The 15,803-nt window shown below is 40.9% G+C and overlaps 1 protein-coding gene across 2 annotated transcripts in view; it reads left to right on the plus strand.

Annotated features, from left to right (window-relative positions):
• LOC133597770 (CUB and sushi domain-containing protein 3-like) overlaps positions 1 to 15,803 on the plus strand; it is a 589,433-nt gene that overhangs the window by 425,061 nt on the left and 148,569 nt on the right. For both annotated transcript variants that reach the window (XM_061950753.2, XM_061950761.2), the window contains exons 49-50: positions 7,105 to 7,293; positions 12,195 to 12,380. In XM_061950753.2, the coding sequence (XP_061806737.1) occupies positions 7,105 to 7,293; positions 12,195 to 12,380 (375 nt within the window). The remainder of the gene's footprint in view (positions 1 to 7,104; positions 7,294 to 12,194; positions 12,381 to 15,803) is intronic.

The following is a 15,803-nucleotide window of genomic DNA, read 5'->3' on the forward strand; positions in this document are numbered from 1 at the left end:
GATCATTTCTAATAATTTGTCAAATAATTGTGCAGTAGAGGACAACATCTCAAAGGTTTTAGACTTCATAACACCCTCCATGCAAAATCACAAAACAAAATAAAAAGAGACAAGGAAAAATTACAACAAACGAAGATACAACAACAAGGACAAAGATCGATACAATTACAAATTAAATTAATTTAAACTAGACATGAGTGGTATTTGTCTGGACAGAACATGCCCTACTAAACCAGAGCTATACATTTTGTAGCCTGCCTTCTGCCCGAATGCAGCTGAGATAGGCTCCAGCACCCCCCCAAGTGTGTGAATGTTGTCTGTCTATCTGTGTTGGCCCTGCGATGAGGTGGCGACTTGTCCAGGGTGTACACCGCCTTCTGCCTGAATGTAGATGGGATAGGCCACCCTCGCAACCCAGAGAGGGTCAAGCGGTAGAAAATGGATGGATGGATGGATGTATCATGGCAGAACAATGTCATGTGTTTATTTTTTTTTAAATAGACAACTACAAAACAGGAGATGCGTGAGTCTAAAAATGCAAATTATGATTAGAACTTTAAATTATTTTTAGAACTTTAAATTATTATTTTTTTCTGTTGATTCTTAATTTTGTTGTATTTTGTATTTTTTTTTTTTATGTTGTTAAATGTTAGTGTATCAAATTTGATTAAAAGACTGAAAGAGTGAGATATTCACGAATTAATCAATTGACTGGCTGATTGCCATGAACGATAGGTTTGTTTTTATTTGAAGCGTGACAGTGATGAAACATTTACATCTCAACCAAGGCAGAAAGAGTGGCAGCTTTGCACAGAGTGGGTGTGGGTCTCCTCTCTGCTCTGACGACAATGGAATGGACTTGAAAGTACAATGAATAGTGTTTTCAGTACAAGCTGTCTAAGAGCAGACGTTCAGTAGACAGGGGACCGCCCGTGACGAAAGGCTCACGGCAGCACTGCTTGTACGTTGAGGATGTTGGAGTGATAGGCGCTTTTTAATGTCTCCAAACATCCCAAAAAAGTTGCTAGATTTGTCGCTTTTGAGGAAGAACATTTTTTATGAGGAGTTGGAAAGATTCTCGATTTAGCGAGAAAGTTGCCAAGTTGACAACACTGCGCTCAAGTGTGTGTTTGAAAAACAAAGACGCAAAGACCCGCCTTACCTTGCTTCTAATTGGTTTACATTGCGTGGCACTCTCGTACTACATCATCACAGAAGTCTCGCAAGATCAGAGCGGGCATATTTTTGTATCGGATCGACAATCAACCGATTCATGACTTTCCAATCAGACCGATCCATATTACATATAGATCGATCCAGAGGCTCGCTATACTGTATTCATAATCTCTAAAGTTAAAATCAGGTATCGGTTTGTATCGATTAATTTTTACACCCCTAATATGTATGTATGTATTTATATATGTATATACTGTATATAAATGTACGTATAGTACAGGCCAAAAGTTTGGACACAACTTTTCATTTCAATTTCAATGTGTTTTCTTAATTATCATGACTATTTACATTGTAGATTGTCACTGAAGGCATCAAAACTATGACACCTGTGAAGTGAAAACCATTACAGGTGACTACCTCTTGAAGCTCATCGAGAGAATGCGAAGAGTGTGCAAAGCAATAATCAGAGCAAAGGGTGGCTATTTTGAAGAAACAAGAATATAAAACATGTTTTCAGTTATTTCACCTTTTTTTGTGAAGTACATAACTCCACATGTGTTCATTCATAGTTTTGAGGCCTTCAGTGACAATCTACAATGTAAATAGTCATGAAAATAAAGAAAACGCATTGAATGAGAAAGTGTGTTCAAACTTTTGGCCTGTACTGTATATGCAGTATATGTATTTTTTTGTCCCCACATTTTCCCCCTCTTTCTTCTTTTTTTATTCTTCTTCTTTCCATCCCCTCCTACTTCATCCAGCGGCACCACACACCAAATATATACAAACATTTAATAAAGCCTTCGTTGTGTTTGCTCCATGCAAATTGTCACGTAAGTTTATGAGTTCCCTGTCTTTTGCCTGTGCTAAGTTTAGCCTTAGCTTCCCGTGCGTTTCGGCACGCTTTTCTTTTGCTTGTTTTCTGTTTTTAGTTGAGAAATAAATCACTTCCTACCTTTACGCTGTCGTCCGGAGCCGTTCTTGCGTTGGAAGAACAACCCCGCAGCAAGCTGCGACCCCCATGTGACAGAACGAAGGCAGCATACGTTCTTCCGCAGACCGGCCACGACGAGGAGATGGAGACGCGCCAGCGAGGACGGAAGCCAGCCAAAAAGACTTTGTTCCGCCGCCAAAATGCGTCGCTCCCCCAAACTCCTCCTCCGGACCGCAACATTCCTCAAACAGACCAGTATTCCTCGCCTCCGAACTTTGGTAATCCAATTCAACATTTTGCCAAACAATTTTTAGATTGGGCTGCAAGCCAAATAAACTCCAACAACATCACTCCATCCACTTTGGATGACGTCACTCCGCCCACTTCTGTGTACGTCACTAAACCGGTGCGCGGAGATGACATCACTCTGCCGGCGTCTTCAGAGGAAGTCACGGATCAGGAATTTTTTTTTTTGCCTTCTGTCAGCCGCTATCAGCCACCTCCTAAAGACTTAATTCCTAAAATAACATACCATCAGGACATTTTTTCTAATGCTAGATTTAGTCAACTTCAATCACCTCCGCCCCCAGTCACTCTGACTCCGCCCCTAAGGACTCTAGCCCCGCCCACGTCAAGGACTTTTTCCCTCTGTCCTCCCACACAATATCAGGTGGGAGAGGAAAAAAGATTTTCTGGACAATTTAAAGGGGATAATTCTACCCCCCTCCTTACCTCCCGCCACCCACGCTTAAAGACTGTTCCGGAGCGCGTCTGGTATCCGCCCCTTGAGGGGGGGGCTGGGGCCGGGAGCTTTGCTGGTGGGGCTGCTCAGCTGCGCCCAGCCAGGCAGCAACCTCCATCCCGGCCGCCACCACCAGTTTTTCGACTTGCCAAGCCGCAACCTCCAGCTCGTCCTCCACCACCAATCCGTCGGCATGTCAAGCCGCAACCCCCAGCTAGACCGCCTCCGCCATGCTCATGGCTAACCTCAGCCCGGGTGGGCTTGCAGACGCCACCATCATCTCCGGTGGGCTTGCAGACGCCACCATCATCTCCGGTGGGCTTGCAGACGCCACCATCTCCAGTTCCTGTTCCTCGGCTAGCACCTGCTCCAGTTCCTGCTCCTCGGCTAGCACCTGCTCCAGTTCCTGCACCTGCTCCAGTTCCTGCAACTCGGCTAGCACCTGCTCCAGTTCCTGCTCCTCGGCTAGCACCTGCTCCAGTTCCTGCTCCTCGGCTAGCACCTGCTCCAGTTCCTGCTCCTCGGCTAGCACCTGCTCCAGTTCCTGCACCCCGGCTAGCACCTGCTCCAGTTCCTGCACCCCGGCTAGCACCTGCTCCAGTTCCTGCACCTGCTCCAGTTCCTGCTCCTCGGCTAGCACCTGCTCCAGTTCCTGCTCCTCGGCTAGCACCTGCTCCAGTTCCTGCAACCCGGCTAGCACCTGCTCCAGTTCCTGCTCCTCGGCTAGCACCTGCTCCAGTTCCTGCACCCCGGCTAGCACCTGCTCCTGTGCCCGCACCACGCCAAGCTTCGCCGCCCGCACCACGCTAAGCTTCGCCGCCCGTGCCCGCACCACTCCAAGCTTCGCCGCCCGTGCCCGCACCACTCCAAGCTTCGCCGCCCGTGCCCGCACCACGCCAAGCTTCGCCGCCAGCACCTGCGTCCACGCCTGATTCGTCTGCTGCTGCGTCCACGCCTGACTCGTCTGCTGCTGCGTCCAAGCCTGCCATGACGGCGCCGACGCGCCCATCTCCCCGTCGACCACGGGTGTGGCCGCTCCCTGGTCGTCCGCCTCGCCAAGTGCGCCCACCTCCCAGTCGGCCACGAATGTGGCCGCTCCCTGGTCGTCCGCCTCGCCAAGTGCGCCCACCTCCCAGTCGGCCACCAATGTGGCCATTCCCTGGGCGCCCGCCTCGCCTGCTGCAGCGGCGCTCCACTCGCCTCCGCCACTTGACTTTGCCTCGGTGGATTCGGGGACACTTGGCCTGGCGACCCACCACCAAGTCCTCCCTCCGCCCTCCCGTGACTTTTGACCCTGCTTGTTTTTTTTGTGTGTGTGTTTTCTATATGGACATCTAGAATCTGTCCTTGAGGAGGGGGTTCTGTCATGATCCGTGGTCCGGATCATGTTTTGTTTGGTTATGTTTGGTTAGTTTTGGACTCCTTTTGTTGTTACTCGTGCACCTGTGAGTTTGTTTCGTCACCATGGTTACTTGATTTTCACCTGCCTTGCACGCGCACCTGTTGCTCATCAGAGACTCTATTTAAGCCTACCTTTGTTTGTCACTCATTCTGCCTTCGTTGTGTTTGCTCCATGCAAATTGTCACGTAAGTTTATGAGTTCCCTGTCTTTTGCCTGTGCTAAGTTTAGCCTTAGCTTCCCGTGCGTTTCGGCACACTTTTCTTTTGCTTGTTTTCTGTTTTTAGTTGAGAAATAAATCACTTCCTACCTTTACGCTGTCGTCCGGAGCCGTTCTTGCGTTGGAAGAACAACCCCGCAGCAAGCTGCGACCCCCATGTGACACAATACAATTAAGGCCACAAGAGAAGTATCCCACACTTCTCTTTTGTAAAGTAAATATGTACTTCTGATATGGGCATCTACATCAACAATATGATTTGCCTTGAGTGGCAGGACAGGACAGATTAAAAAAAAAAAAGTTGTGTTTTTTTTGTTTTTTTTTAAATTTGGGACTTCTGGCATACCAGATTGTAGACACTGGCGGGCCAAATTTGGGGTCCCCTGCTCTAAATGAACCACAGCTTCCCAATGCTGGAAACAGTCATGTAGCCTCAGACCACTGTGCTACCACCACAATGCTTGACTTGTTGGCAAGACGCATTTAATTTATCTTGGTACTGACTTGTGTTGCCAGGTTTTGACAATAATGGCTGAGTGTCGAGTCATTTCCAGTCAATAGGACATCTAAACTATACAAACTGTACACTGACTACTCTGAAGTATATTTAAGTGTATTTCTGTCCCATTTCCCTTTCGAAAATGTATTTTATAAAAATTGCTTCTCAAATATAAAAGGTGTACTCACTTTTGTGAGAAGCTTTTCTGGCGAGTCTTGTGCCCCATTGGAATTCATGCACCCCTTCATCTGTGCATGTTTATGAATACAAGGAATGCAGGAATGTAATTGCGTTGAAGGAATACTTAACATGAGTACGATCTTTACACTAAATAATGCTATAGCTTGGTATTTTGTAATTTACTATACATGTTTTACACGACAAACTATTAAACAGGTTAATGTACGATATACTAGGTGATGGGTAATGTGAAGATGTCGCAATCAAGGGCCACAATGCATGTGTTAGTTTCCCAACAAAATAAAATGTAACCCAGTAAATCATAAATATAATTGTGTGAAACATACATATCAAATGACAAAATAGAAAAATATAGTGTTGTTTAGTGTAACAATTGTGAAAGTGTCATTCAAAGCGTAATTTCACTTCAGTATTTATTGGATTCATGTGCATGCACAGATGCAGAATTTCACGCCTCGGTAGAATGCAGGCAATATTTTAAAAACAATCACATAAGGACATTTTGTTTGACGTTGTAATTTAGTAGTCATGCTACGGATTTACTTCAAGAGAAAACTAAGGGAGCACACAATAGCCACTCTTTTCACATCCTAAACCCAGGAGAATGAGGGGAAAGTCACAGGCAGGCTTGCATGTTGTTTTGCACTCCTTTATTTCAAGAGGCTTTAAATTCTTAATTGTCTCTTTAATAAAGCAAGCGGTGCTAGGCAATTGGGATTCCTCTTCCATTTGAGATGCATCAATAATAATGGGCGGGTAGAAAGCACAGAAGATATTAATTTTTTATACAATTTCTCCATTATATTTAATACACAAGAGTGTCACAATGAAAGCAAGTTGGTGTGAGGAACTTTGTGAAAAACACTCTTCTTGACTTGACTGACTGAAATAAAAACTGATTTGAACACCTGTGGGTTTGCAAATATCAAGATCTCTGTTTAATTGGCGTGGCTCAGATGGTAGAGCAGCCATCAGAAACTAGGTTCCCGTTTCGAATCCAGCTTCCGCCATCGGAGTCATGGCGGATGTGTCCTTGGACGAGACATTTCCTCCACCTTGCACCCAGTGCCACCCACGCTGGATCAAATAGAGATAACGGGTTTCGCTATGTAATGCGCTTTGTTTGAGTCTCAAGAAAAAAAGCGTTATTTAAATATTATACACTTCACTTGACCTAAATCAGTTTTTTGGTGTGTGTGTTTATTGGGAAAAACAGAGATGAATAACTAAAGAATGCACCGCTATATTGCATGTTGCTGAAGCAAATCATACGGCCATGTGTCCAAAGGCCTCAGAGAAACAATGATTATGTGGGTAACACTTTCGTATGGGGAACATATTCACCATTAATTAGTTGCTTATTAACATAATATGTTCCCCATACTAAAGTGTTACAGACTTAATTTAGAGTTATTTGGACACTAGGAGAACATATAAGGGTTAGGGTTAGGGTTACTAATAAGCAATAATTCTGAGGTTATTGAGGGAAGACTCTTAGTTAATGGCTTGCTGTTTGTATAATAAGGCCATGCAGAATAAGGCATTAATAAGTACTTAATAATGACTAATTAAGAGCCAATATGTTACTAATTTGCATGTTAATAAGCAACTAATTAATGGTGAATATGTTCCCCATACTAAAGTGTTACCATTATGTGATTTTAAGGAACGTCCTTTGTTGTGTGGCACGCAGGTCTATTGCTCAATTGATGTGATAATTCTCAGGCCTTTTCTCTATTCTAGCATTCAAAAGGGAGTCTGATTGTGGCTAATCTTGAATTTTTGTCCTTAAAAATGTAAAAAAGCATCATGTGGCATATTTGTCATTTGTGGCTTTGATTTGTCTGTTACTTGTTTATTCATGCTTATCACCTTCTTTACTTCTCTCCCTCACTACGTCATTCCCATCTTTGTTGACGTTCCCACTCTGTAGCAATGTACTGCAGCACCCCCGACTCTCCACAGCACGGTTTTGTTGTCAGCCAGACTGGGGGCCATGTCAACAGCACGGTGCGCTGGGCCTGTGACAGGGGGTACAAACTGATAGGAAAGGGCACAGCTGTATGCAAGAAGACTACCTTTGGATACTACACCTGGGATGCACCAGTTCCTGCCTGTCAAGGTGAGTTCTTAAACCCATGCAGATGTTTTGTTTTCCCCCCAAACATAATCCTCAACCCTTGTACTCCTACACAACAGGTTAAAATCAGAATATGTTCTGATAAGCCAATGTTGCTGAAAATGACACACATCTATCTACCCATTTTCTGTCACTAGCCACCTCTTCAAATTACTTTGACTCACTAGTCATTAGCATGCAAAGTCCACTCACCTAATTGGGTCCTTTTATGCGCACACATGAATGTCCACATTTACCTGTAGCTGATTTGCATGCTCTAATACAGACACACATTTACATTGCAGCAAACAGCAGTAGATGGGAAACACCATCAACTGCATTTGATGCATAACATGGAACATGCTTAGGGATGGATACCTTTAACATTGGAATCGATACGGTAGTCATTTTTGTTACTTTTCTGTGTGTTCATATTTGTTAAAAAATGTTAATTGTAATTTTTGATTTTTTTTTCCACACTACCGTATTTTCCGCACTACAAGGCACACCGGATTATAAGGTGCACCTCCAATGAATGGCCTATTTTAAAACGTTGTTCATATATAAGGCGCACCGCATTATAAGGCACATATAATAGACGCTACAGTAGAGGCTGGGGTTATGTTATGCAATATTGCTCCATATATAAGGCGCACCGGACTATAAGGCGCACTGTCAGCTTTTGAGAAAATTGGAGGTTTTTAGGTGCGCCTTATAGTGCGGAAAATAGGGTAAGTTATCTTGTTTTTTGTACACGTATGTGTCTAATTGACAAGCCCTGTTCTGTACTGTATAATGAAGTAGACTTTTGATGCAGTTTCAATTCCAAGATATTGACAGTAGTGAAGTGTGTTGCCTTAGCCAGGAAGTTGTCTTTGCCATGAAGTTGAATGTGCCAGTCTTTACTTTTGCTGATCCCTCCAAAGTGTTTGAATTGCAAGGATTGTATTGATTACACACCGGCTGTTGATTTAATTGGGGCGGCATGGCTCGGTTGGTAGAGCGGCCGTGCCAGCAACTTGAGGGTTCCAAGCTCGACTCCCGCTTATGTCGTCCGAGCCAGTGTCATTGTGTCCTTGGGCAAGACACTTTACCCACGTGCTCCAAATAAAGCGCTTGGCAGCTCTAGAGAAAAACTGCTATATAAATATAATTCACTTCACTTCACTAATGTGCATCTTAGTTTTAGTTTTTAGTACCAGATTTAGAGGAGTTAAAATTGCCATGTAAAATTGCCAATGCTAATTGTTAGCATATGTATGGAAAATCCAATTTAAATTGGCGTAGAGCTTGCATAATAAAACAAAAAACTGGACTCTTACTGTAATTTTGAGCGCTTTTTTGCTTTGTTGGCATGGAAACTTGTAGCATTACCTAAATGCCTCTGGCTGAGTCCACGCTGAGTGCCTGACTGCTTGTTTAAAGTGATTGAGCTGGTGCAAGTACAACTAGACCTGACGCCATGTGCAACAAAGGTAGCACCATTTCATTTCACGTGAATTGGTCCCAACAGAATTCGGTGCCCATCTCAAATGCAACTTAACATACCTGTAAATAGAGCTTCACATCTACAGATAAAACATATATATAATAAACAATAGATTTATGTTAAAAAAAACAATGAAAACATGAACAATGTTACGCAGGCGCAAAGGGCTATATTCAATGCCTACTTGTTGAGACTGAGTTTTAAGTCAGTCCACAGCTGTGGATGGATGACTAAAGCTAAGATCCAGTCTGTTGAGCATCTATGTGTTGCATTTTAAAGTGGGGGAAAAACACTTCACACCTGGGATTTATTCCAACAGTCTGATAATTGCATGCAGCTTGTCCAAAACACATCAACTACAAATGAGGCTGATATATTCATACCAATATCGTCCTTCTGCTTTCTGCTTGATTGCAATGATTCTATTATATTGGGATTTTTTTTCTTCATATTTGCAATCTATATGTGCAGTGTTATAGATTTATGAATTGCTGACCCAAAAATGTTTCAGGTGTATTGACAATTATTTTGAACAAACTTGTTCATGCCTGTGATCGGTACGTGTTCAATTGTGAGTAAGCCGGAGTCAAATAGATGTTGATTGATTCTCTCTAGGTTTGTGAAGGGCAATGTAATGGCTGCAGGCCATGTTGGCAGATATGTACCTTTTGATGCCTTTCAGTATGCAGCTACAACTGCTGCTCCATTTTATTATCTGCTTGTTTGCATAACTGTTCATTCAGTGCGGCGCAGCAGATGTCAGTTCCCCGCACTCTTCACTCTTTCCCTCCCGCTTTGACTTGGCACTCACGATAGATACTTTGAAACTTGAGGTTGAAGTCACTGAAACCCAGATACAGTCTAGGTCAGGGAAAGGAGAAACATATCTGTGCAGGTGCTTTGTTATTATTATATCAGTGTGCAGCGTATTTTTTGAAGTATTATTTACCACACTAATATCACTTCTTCATTCCCGCACGTCCTAAATAAAACCCAAAATGGTGCTCGCAAAATGGTGATGAGTATTGATTAATCACATTGTGCATGCTAAATAAATGTTTGCATCGTCTCCTCCCAGTATTGTGGGCGTTTTGATGATCAGCATATATTTTCCATATTAATTAAGACAGAGACACAAAACGGATTGCACGCCTTAGTCTGCTCACTGAACAGACGCAATCCACTTTGCACTCATTTACTTCGTGTGTGCTATCAGGTTTGCACATGTTTTAGTACTTGCAAACCTTGAGTAAATCAGGCCCTTGGTATACTGTACTTAACTATGTCATGTATAAAGTACAGTATGTCCAATATTTCATTGGTACTTCAAATTATACATTTGCCTTTTCTGTCAATCTTGTTGTTTTGTAAACACAGTTACTGTAAGGTCCACTCATATTTAGACAGTGACAGATTTGCATGTTTTTGTCTTTACAGTACACACCATTCACAATGAATAAGAAATAAATCAATCATAAATAAATCAGATTGAAGTTTGGACTTTCGAACTTTAATTTAAGAGCAGTGACAAAATATTGTAAATGTACTAAAGGAATCAAAACTACATGTACAGTATAGACTTAGACTTAGACTTCATTTTTACTATCATTCAAGTTTGAACTTTACAGCACAGATAAGAACAAAATTTTGTTACATAAGCTCATGGTAGTGCAGGATAAAAAAAGCAATAAGGTGGATATATAAATAAATTAATATATACCGGTATATATATAAATAAATAAATAGATTACTGTACAGATAAATATATTGCACTTTTTCACATGCGTCCACGTTTATGGATGTATGTTATATTGTCTTTTTTATTCCAGCGAGTTAATCCATTTTGGGGGGAGTTGAGGGGATGATTTGATTATCATGCGTTCAAGAGTCTTACGGCTTGAGGGAAGAAGCTGTTACAGAACCTGGAGGTTCTGCTTCGGAGGCTGCGGAACCTCTTTCTAGAGTCCAGCAGTGAAAACAGTCCTTGGTGGGGGTGGGAGGAGTCTTTGCAGATTTTCTGAGCCCTGGTCAGGCAGCGGCTTTTTGCGATCTCCTGGATAGGAGGAAGAGGAGTCCTGATGATCTTTTCCGCCGTCCTCACCACTCTCTGGAGAGACTTCCAGTCTCTATAGCATAGTATAGCATAGTATAGCACTTAGTGTCCACAAACACACTGATAATATAACCACTTTTTTAAACACCTGGATGACAATCATTAACAGTGAATGAAGCCCATTGACATAGTTACAATTTGAGTGTTGAACAAGATTAATATGTTTACTATGAGGTCAATTGAATTGCTAAAAAAAAAACGGATGTTATCTACATACGGTGGCAGTAGCTGTAAGTATTAAATGGTAAATTACATATTTTTGTCAAAGCTCTTAATTAAAGCTGAAACTGAACACTTCAATCACATTTTTTGTGTTTATTTTTTATTGTATTTACAATCTATTCCTATTAACCTATTTTATCTATAACCTACTTCATATCCCATTTTATTTAAATTATAATATACATACTATTGTTCCTTTTTTACTCATTGGGCTAGATTTCAGATCTCGAATACTAAATGTGCCATCTTATGCCGTTTTCTTTATTGATTTTTGTTTAAAATCCATTGTGGTTGTTTAACAATGTCTGTACTGTAAAGGCAAAATCATTAAAAAACTGTCACTGTTCAAATACTTCTGATTTACAACAATAACATTAATAGCAACGGGTGTAAAAGTTGTGGTTAAATTCAGAGTATTGCTCAAATGTTTGGATGTACTTACTTACTACTTTGAATGAGATGTTCTAAAATGTTTGGCTGGGAGGGTATATTATATGTATTTAAAATGTTTATTAAACACTATTGTCAAGTTGAAATCTAGTCATTATCAGAAAATATTTCCGAAAGTCATCTGGGATAGGCTCCAGCTTCCCAGTGGTCCTAGGGATAAAAAGTGGTAGAAAATTAATGGGTGGATCTGCTGTAAATGAATTTAGCTTTTGGTGAAAATATTAGAAATGTGCCTTCGTATTGTTTTTTGAGATCTGATAACTATCCATCCATCCATCCATTTTCTACCGCGTATTCCCTTCGGGGTCGCGGGGGGCGCTGGAGCCTATCTCAGCTACAATCGGACGGAAGGTGGGATACATAACTATGTGAAATGTAAATGTAATAATCAATAGCTTTGCATGCTTTGTGCAGAATATATATAATGGTTTTATTATTTGTTGGAAAATAAAATAATATGGCTCACAAAACGTGTTCACGCTTCAGGAAATTGGGTTTAATTTAGTAGAACAAATGTAAGCAAGGCCTACTAGAGTTAGTTCTTCAGGCAATCATCCTCAAATCTCTCCAGAACGTGTGTGTGTCTGTGCAATAAACGTCTGTCAACAAACGCCTTCTTGCTGCCTGCAGCTGTGTCATGCGGCGTGCCCATCGCGCCAGTCAACGGAGGTGTTCTTGCAGCTGATTATTCCGTCGGCACACGGGTGACCTACTTTTGCAACAGTGGCTACCGGCTCTCCTCCAAAGAGCTGACGACCACAGTCTGCCAGCCAGACGGCACCTGGAGCAACCACAACAAGATACCCCGATGCATCCGTAAGTATAAACAATGACGGTGAAGGGGGAAGGGATATACCAAGAAAGAATGGCAGTGATTTAAATGGGTTGCCTAGTTGTGGGATGGTCTGTTCTATAACTGGAGGAAAGTTTGAAAGCTTTGTTTACAGAATATTTACTTTTAACTATTTTAGGGTGACAAAGGGTAGAAAATTATTATTCTTTTTTCTGGATTTTTTTTTTCATTTACAGGTTCATGGCTTTTGCGGTATTTGATGACATACTGTTTATTTGTCAGTTCTTGTCAGAACAAGTGACTCCACCATCTTGAGAGGTCCACGTTTCCACCAAACAGTACAATTTTGTATGCCATAAAGGCGGCCCGGGGCTTTTTGTTGGCCTAAAAACAGTTTTGTTTGTGGCCTCATTTCGGTCTTTAATATTACTCAGCAAGCAGCCTGAGATTTTAAACCAAACTTAAGAGACAAACATTTTTGCAGCAAATTCCTAAAAACACAAAAGTGCTCCTAAATTCACTAAATACATCTTTTTAATAAAGTCAAATATGAAAACGGCAACAAGATTAGTATCCCACGCTTCTCTTTCGTAAAGCAGTTCTGCACAGCAGACTTGGGCTTCTACATCAAAAATATGGTTTCCCTGACTGGCTGCACAGGACAAAAAAAAGCTTTTAAACACATTCTTGCATTGGCATTTTAACCTTGTTGGCAAACATAGAACGCTGGAGTCCAAACTTGATTTACATACCTCAAAGCGTCACTTTAAGTCCTCTCCTTTTTGCAGTTACCATTTTTTCGTAATGTGATTAATCTAACTAAGGTGTTACTGTAGCTTGTTTACTTGAGATGCAGTCAGTACTGTAGTTATTTATCCAACTTAATTAGTTATACTAGTGGTGTTTGTCAAGGTTCCATTTTAGGGTCCTCTCGTTTTCATCGTTTGGGCTATTTAACTGGTGACCCGCGAGTTCAGTTCAAAAAACATTTTTGCAGCAGATTCTTAAAAACACAAGAGTGCCGTCAAAGAGATGATCTTTGACTTGCTTTTTTAACAAACACCAGAGCACTCCTGTAACTCTGACAAAAAAAAAGATGTAAATCAAATGTTTACTGTAGAGGACGCTGCTTCTCCAGAATATACAAAATAAGACTAATAGTGAAGGGACAAGTTTGTCCCCCTCGGTCCTTAGTTTTCTGGATATGTGGCCCCTAAAACTATTTAGTTGAATATCCCTGCACTAGGGGCTAGGGCTGACTGCAGCCTAGTAGTGAGTATTGTGTTTTTTAAGCTCTAGCTATGAAAATATTCAATTTATAAAGAATAATTCCTACTTCACGGATATTAATTTTCCACACACAGGCCCAGAACAAATTAACAGTGATAAACAAGGGTTTACTGTGATACTCTTGGCCACCAGAAGTAGGATGGATGTGGGACCCTGAGTGTGACCATAGAATACACGATCAACAAAACTGCAGTTCAAGTATGTTTATATTTAGATGTTTAGAAATATTGTATTATTAAAGAAATAAAAAAAATGACAACTGCAATGTTAAATAGTCATGTGTTTATATTTCAGATAATGTCCAAAGTTCATACGAAAAGGTAAAAACATAGATTTAATAGGTGTTGGATATATCCTACCGCAGTGAAGTCAATTCAATACTGCTATGCTGTTTCAGCAGTCATTGAAAATTAAACAAAAAACAATAATTGGGCAAAATCTATGAAAAAAAATTATTTAGACATCATGTTTCGGTAACCGGTAACAATATCAACTTAATTACCGTATTTTTCGGAGTATAAGTCGCACCGGAGTATAAGTCGCACCTGTCGAAAATGCATAATAAAGAAGGAAAAAAACATATATAAGTCGCACTGGAGCCCGGCCAAACTATGAAAAAACTGCGACTTATAGTCCGAAAAATACGGTAGTACGGTTTTAGAAATGAGGCCATGATAAAGAATGTTTTATGGCTGCTGTGTACTGACATCTTCAAACCAATCACACAAAACTTTAGATTTTTTTTTTCCAATAGTCAAATATATCTTTCCCGTAAAAAGTTATATTTGGCCTTAACTTCCACACACAACACACGCCAATACTCACTTCCTGACTCTCCTCCAATCACACGGCCTTTACAGACATGTAACTCTATGAACTTACCAAATATTCAAGCACACATAATGTTGCTGCAAACATAAAGAGAATCCATTACAACATATTGTCTTGTTTTGCTATTGATAATAATTGTGAACGGACTGCAATATACCCTGTCAATTTACATTTCTTTTGTAAAAATCAAACAAATGTATATGGCAACTTTTTTTGTAGATCACCTATTGCATACTCAAAATCAGGACTCTACTATGTAGAAAACTGAACCAAATGCTTCTGCTTGGTGAAAATGTGACTTTTGTGGCTGATGCCAACATGGGTTCGAGTTTGATAGTCACTAAAGCAGTGGTTCTTAACCTGGGTTCGATCGAACTCTAGGGGTTCGGTGAGTCGGCCTCAGGGGTTCGGTTGAGGTCGAAACACACCCGACTCATCGTGTAAATACAAACTTCTCCCTATCTTCTTCTCAAACAATGACAATAAAAACTATTCTGATATTCTGATATTCTATCGGCGTATTACGGATACGGCAACATCTGACTGGTTTGCAGGTGTGTAATTTGTTGTGAGTTTATACACTGTGTTGGTTTTGTTGTTTGAACAAGGTGATGTTCATGCACGGTTCATTGTATGCACCAGTAAACAAACATGGTAACACTTTAGTATGGGGAACATATTCACCATTAATTAGTTGCTTATTAACATGCAAATTAGTAACATATTGGCTCTTAACTAGTCATTATTAAGTACTTATTAACAGTGTTGGGTTAGTTACTGAAAACCAGTAACTAGTTACAGTTACTAGTTACTTTATTTCAAAAGTAACTCAGTTACTAACTCAGTTACTTACACCAAAAAGTAATGCGTTACTGTGAAAAGTAACTATTTAGTTACTTCTTTTTTTCTTCTTTTTTTTTTAAAGCTCCCATTAATGCCCTTTTTGCCTTCATTTCAGTACTGTTATTGCACTGGAGAATAATACAATCTGTTGATCAACTTGACATACATTTTTATTTTCCTTTTAACATAATTAATGAAAAACAGTGCAACATAAAAAGGCATTCCTCCTTTCTTTAAACTTGGACCAATGACCATGAATAAAAAACAAGTTAAAGTGCAACACAAGAAGGCACATCATCTTCCTTGAAACATAAAGCCTGACATCTGGAGTGATGCTGCTGTCTTCCACACTTGGAGCCATGGATTGTAGAATACTTGTTTTCAGTGGCAGGATCATTGACACAGATGGTGAAGTTTCAGTGCTCAGTAGAGATGGAACACTTTTGAGGGGTTTAAGCACCCAGAGGACCTCACCTGCCACT

The sequence above is a fragment of the Nerophis lumbriciformis genome, linkage group LG04 (genome assembly GCF_033978685.3).
Source record: "Nerophis lumbriciformis linkage group LG04, RoL_Nlum_v2.1, whole genome shotgun sequence".
Taxonomy (NCBI): domain Eukaryota; kingdom Metazoa; phylum Chordata; class Actinopteri; order Syngnathiformes; family Syngnathidae; genus Nerophis; species Nerophis lumbriciformis.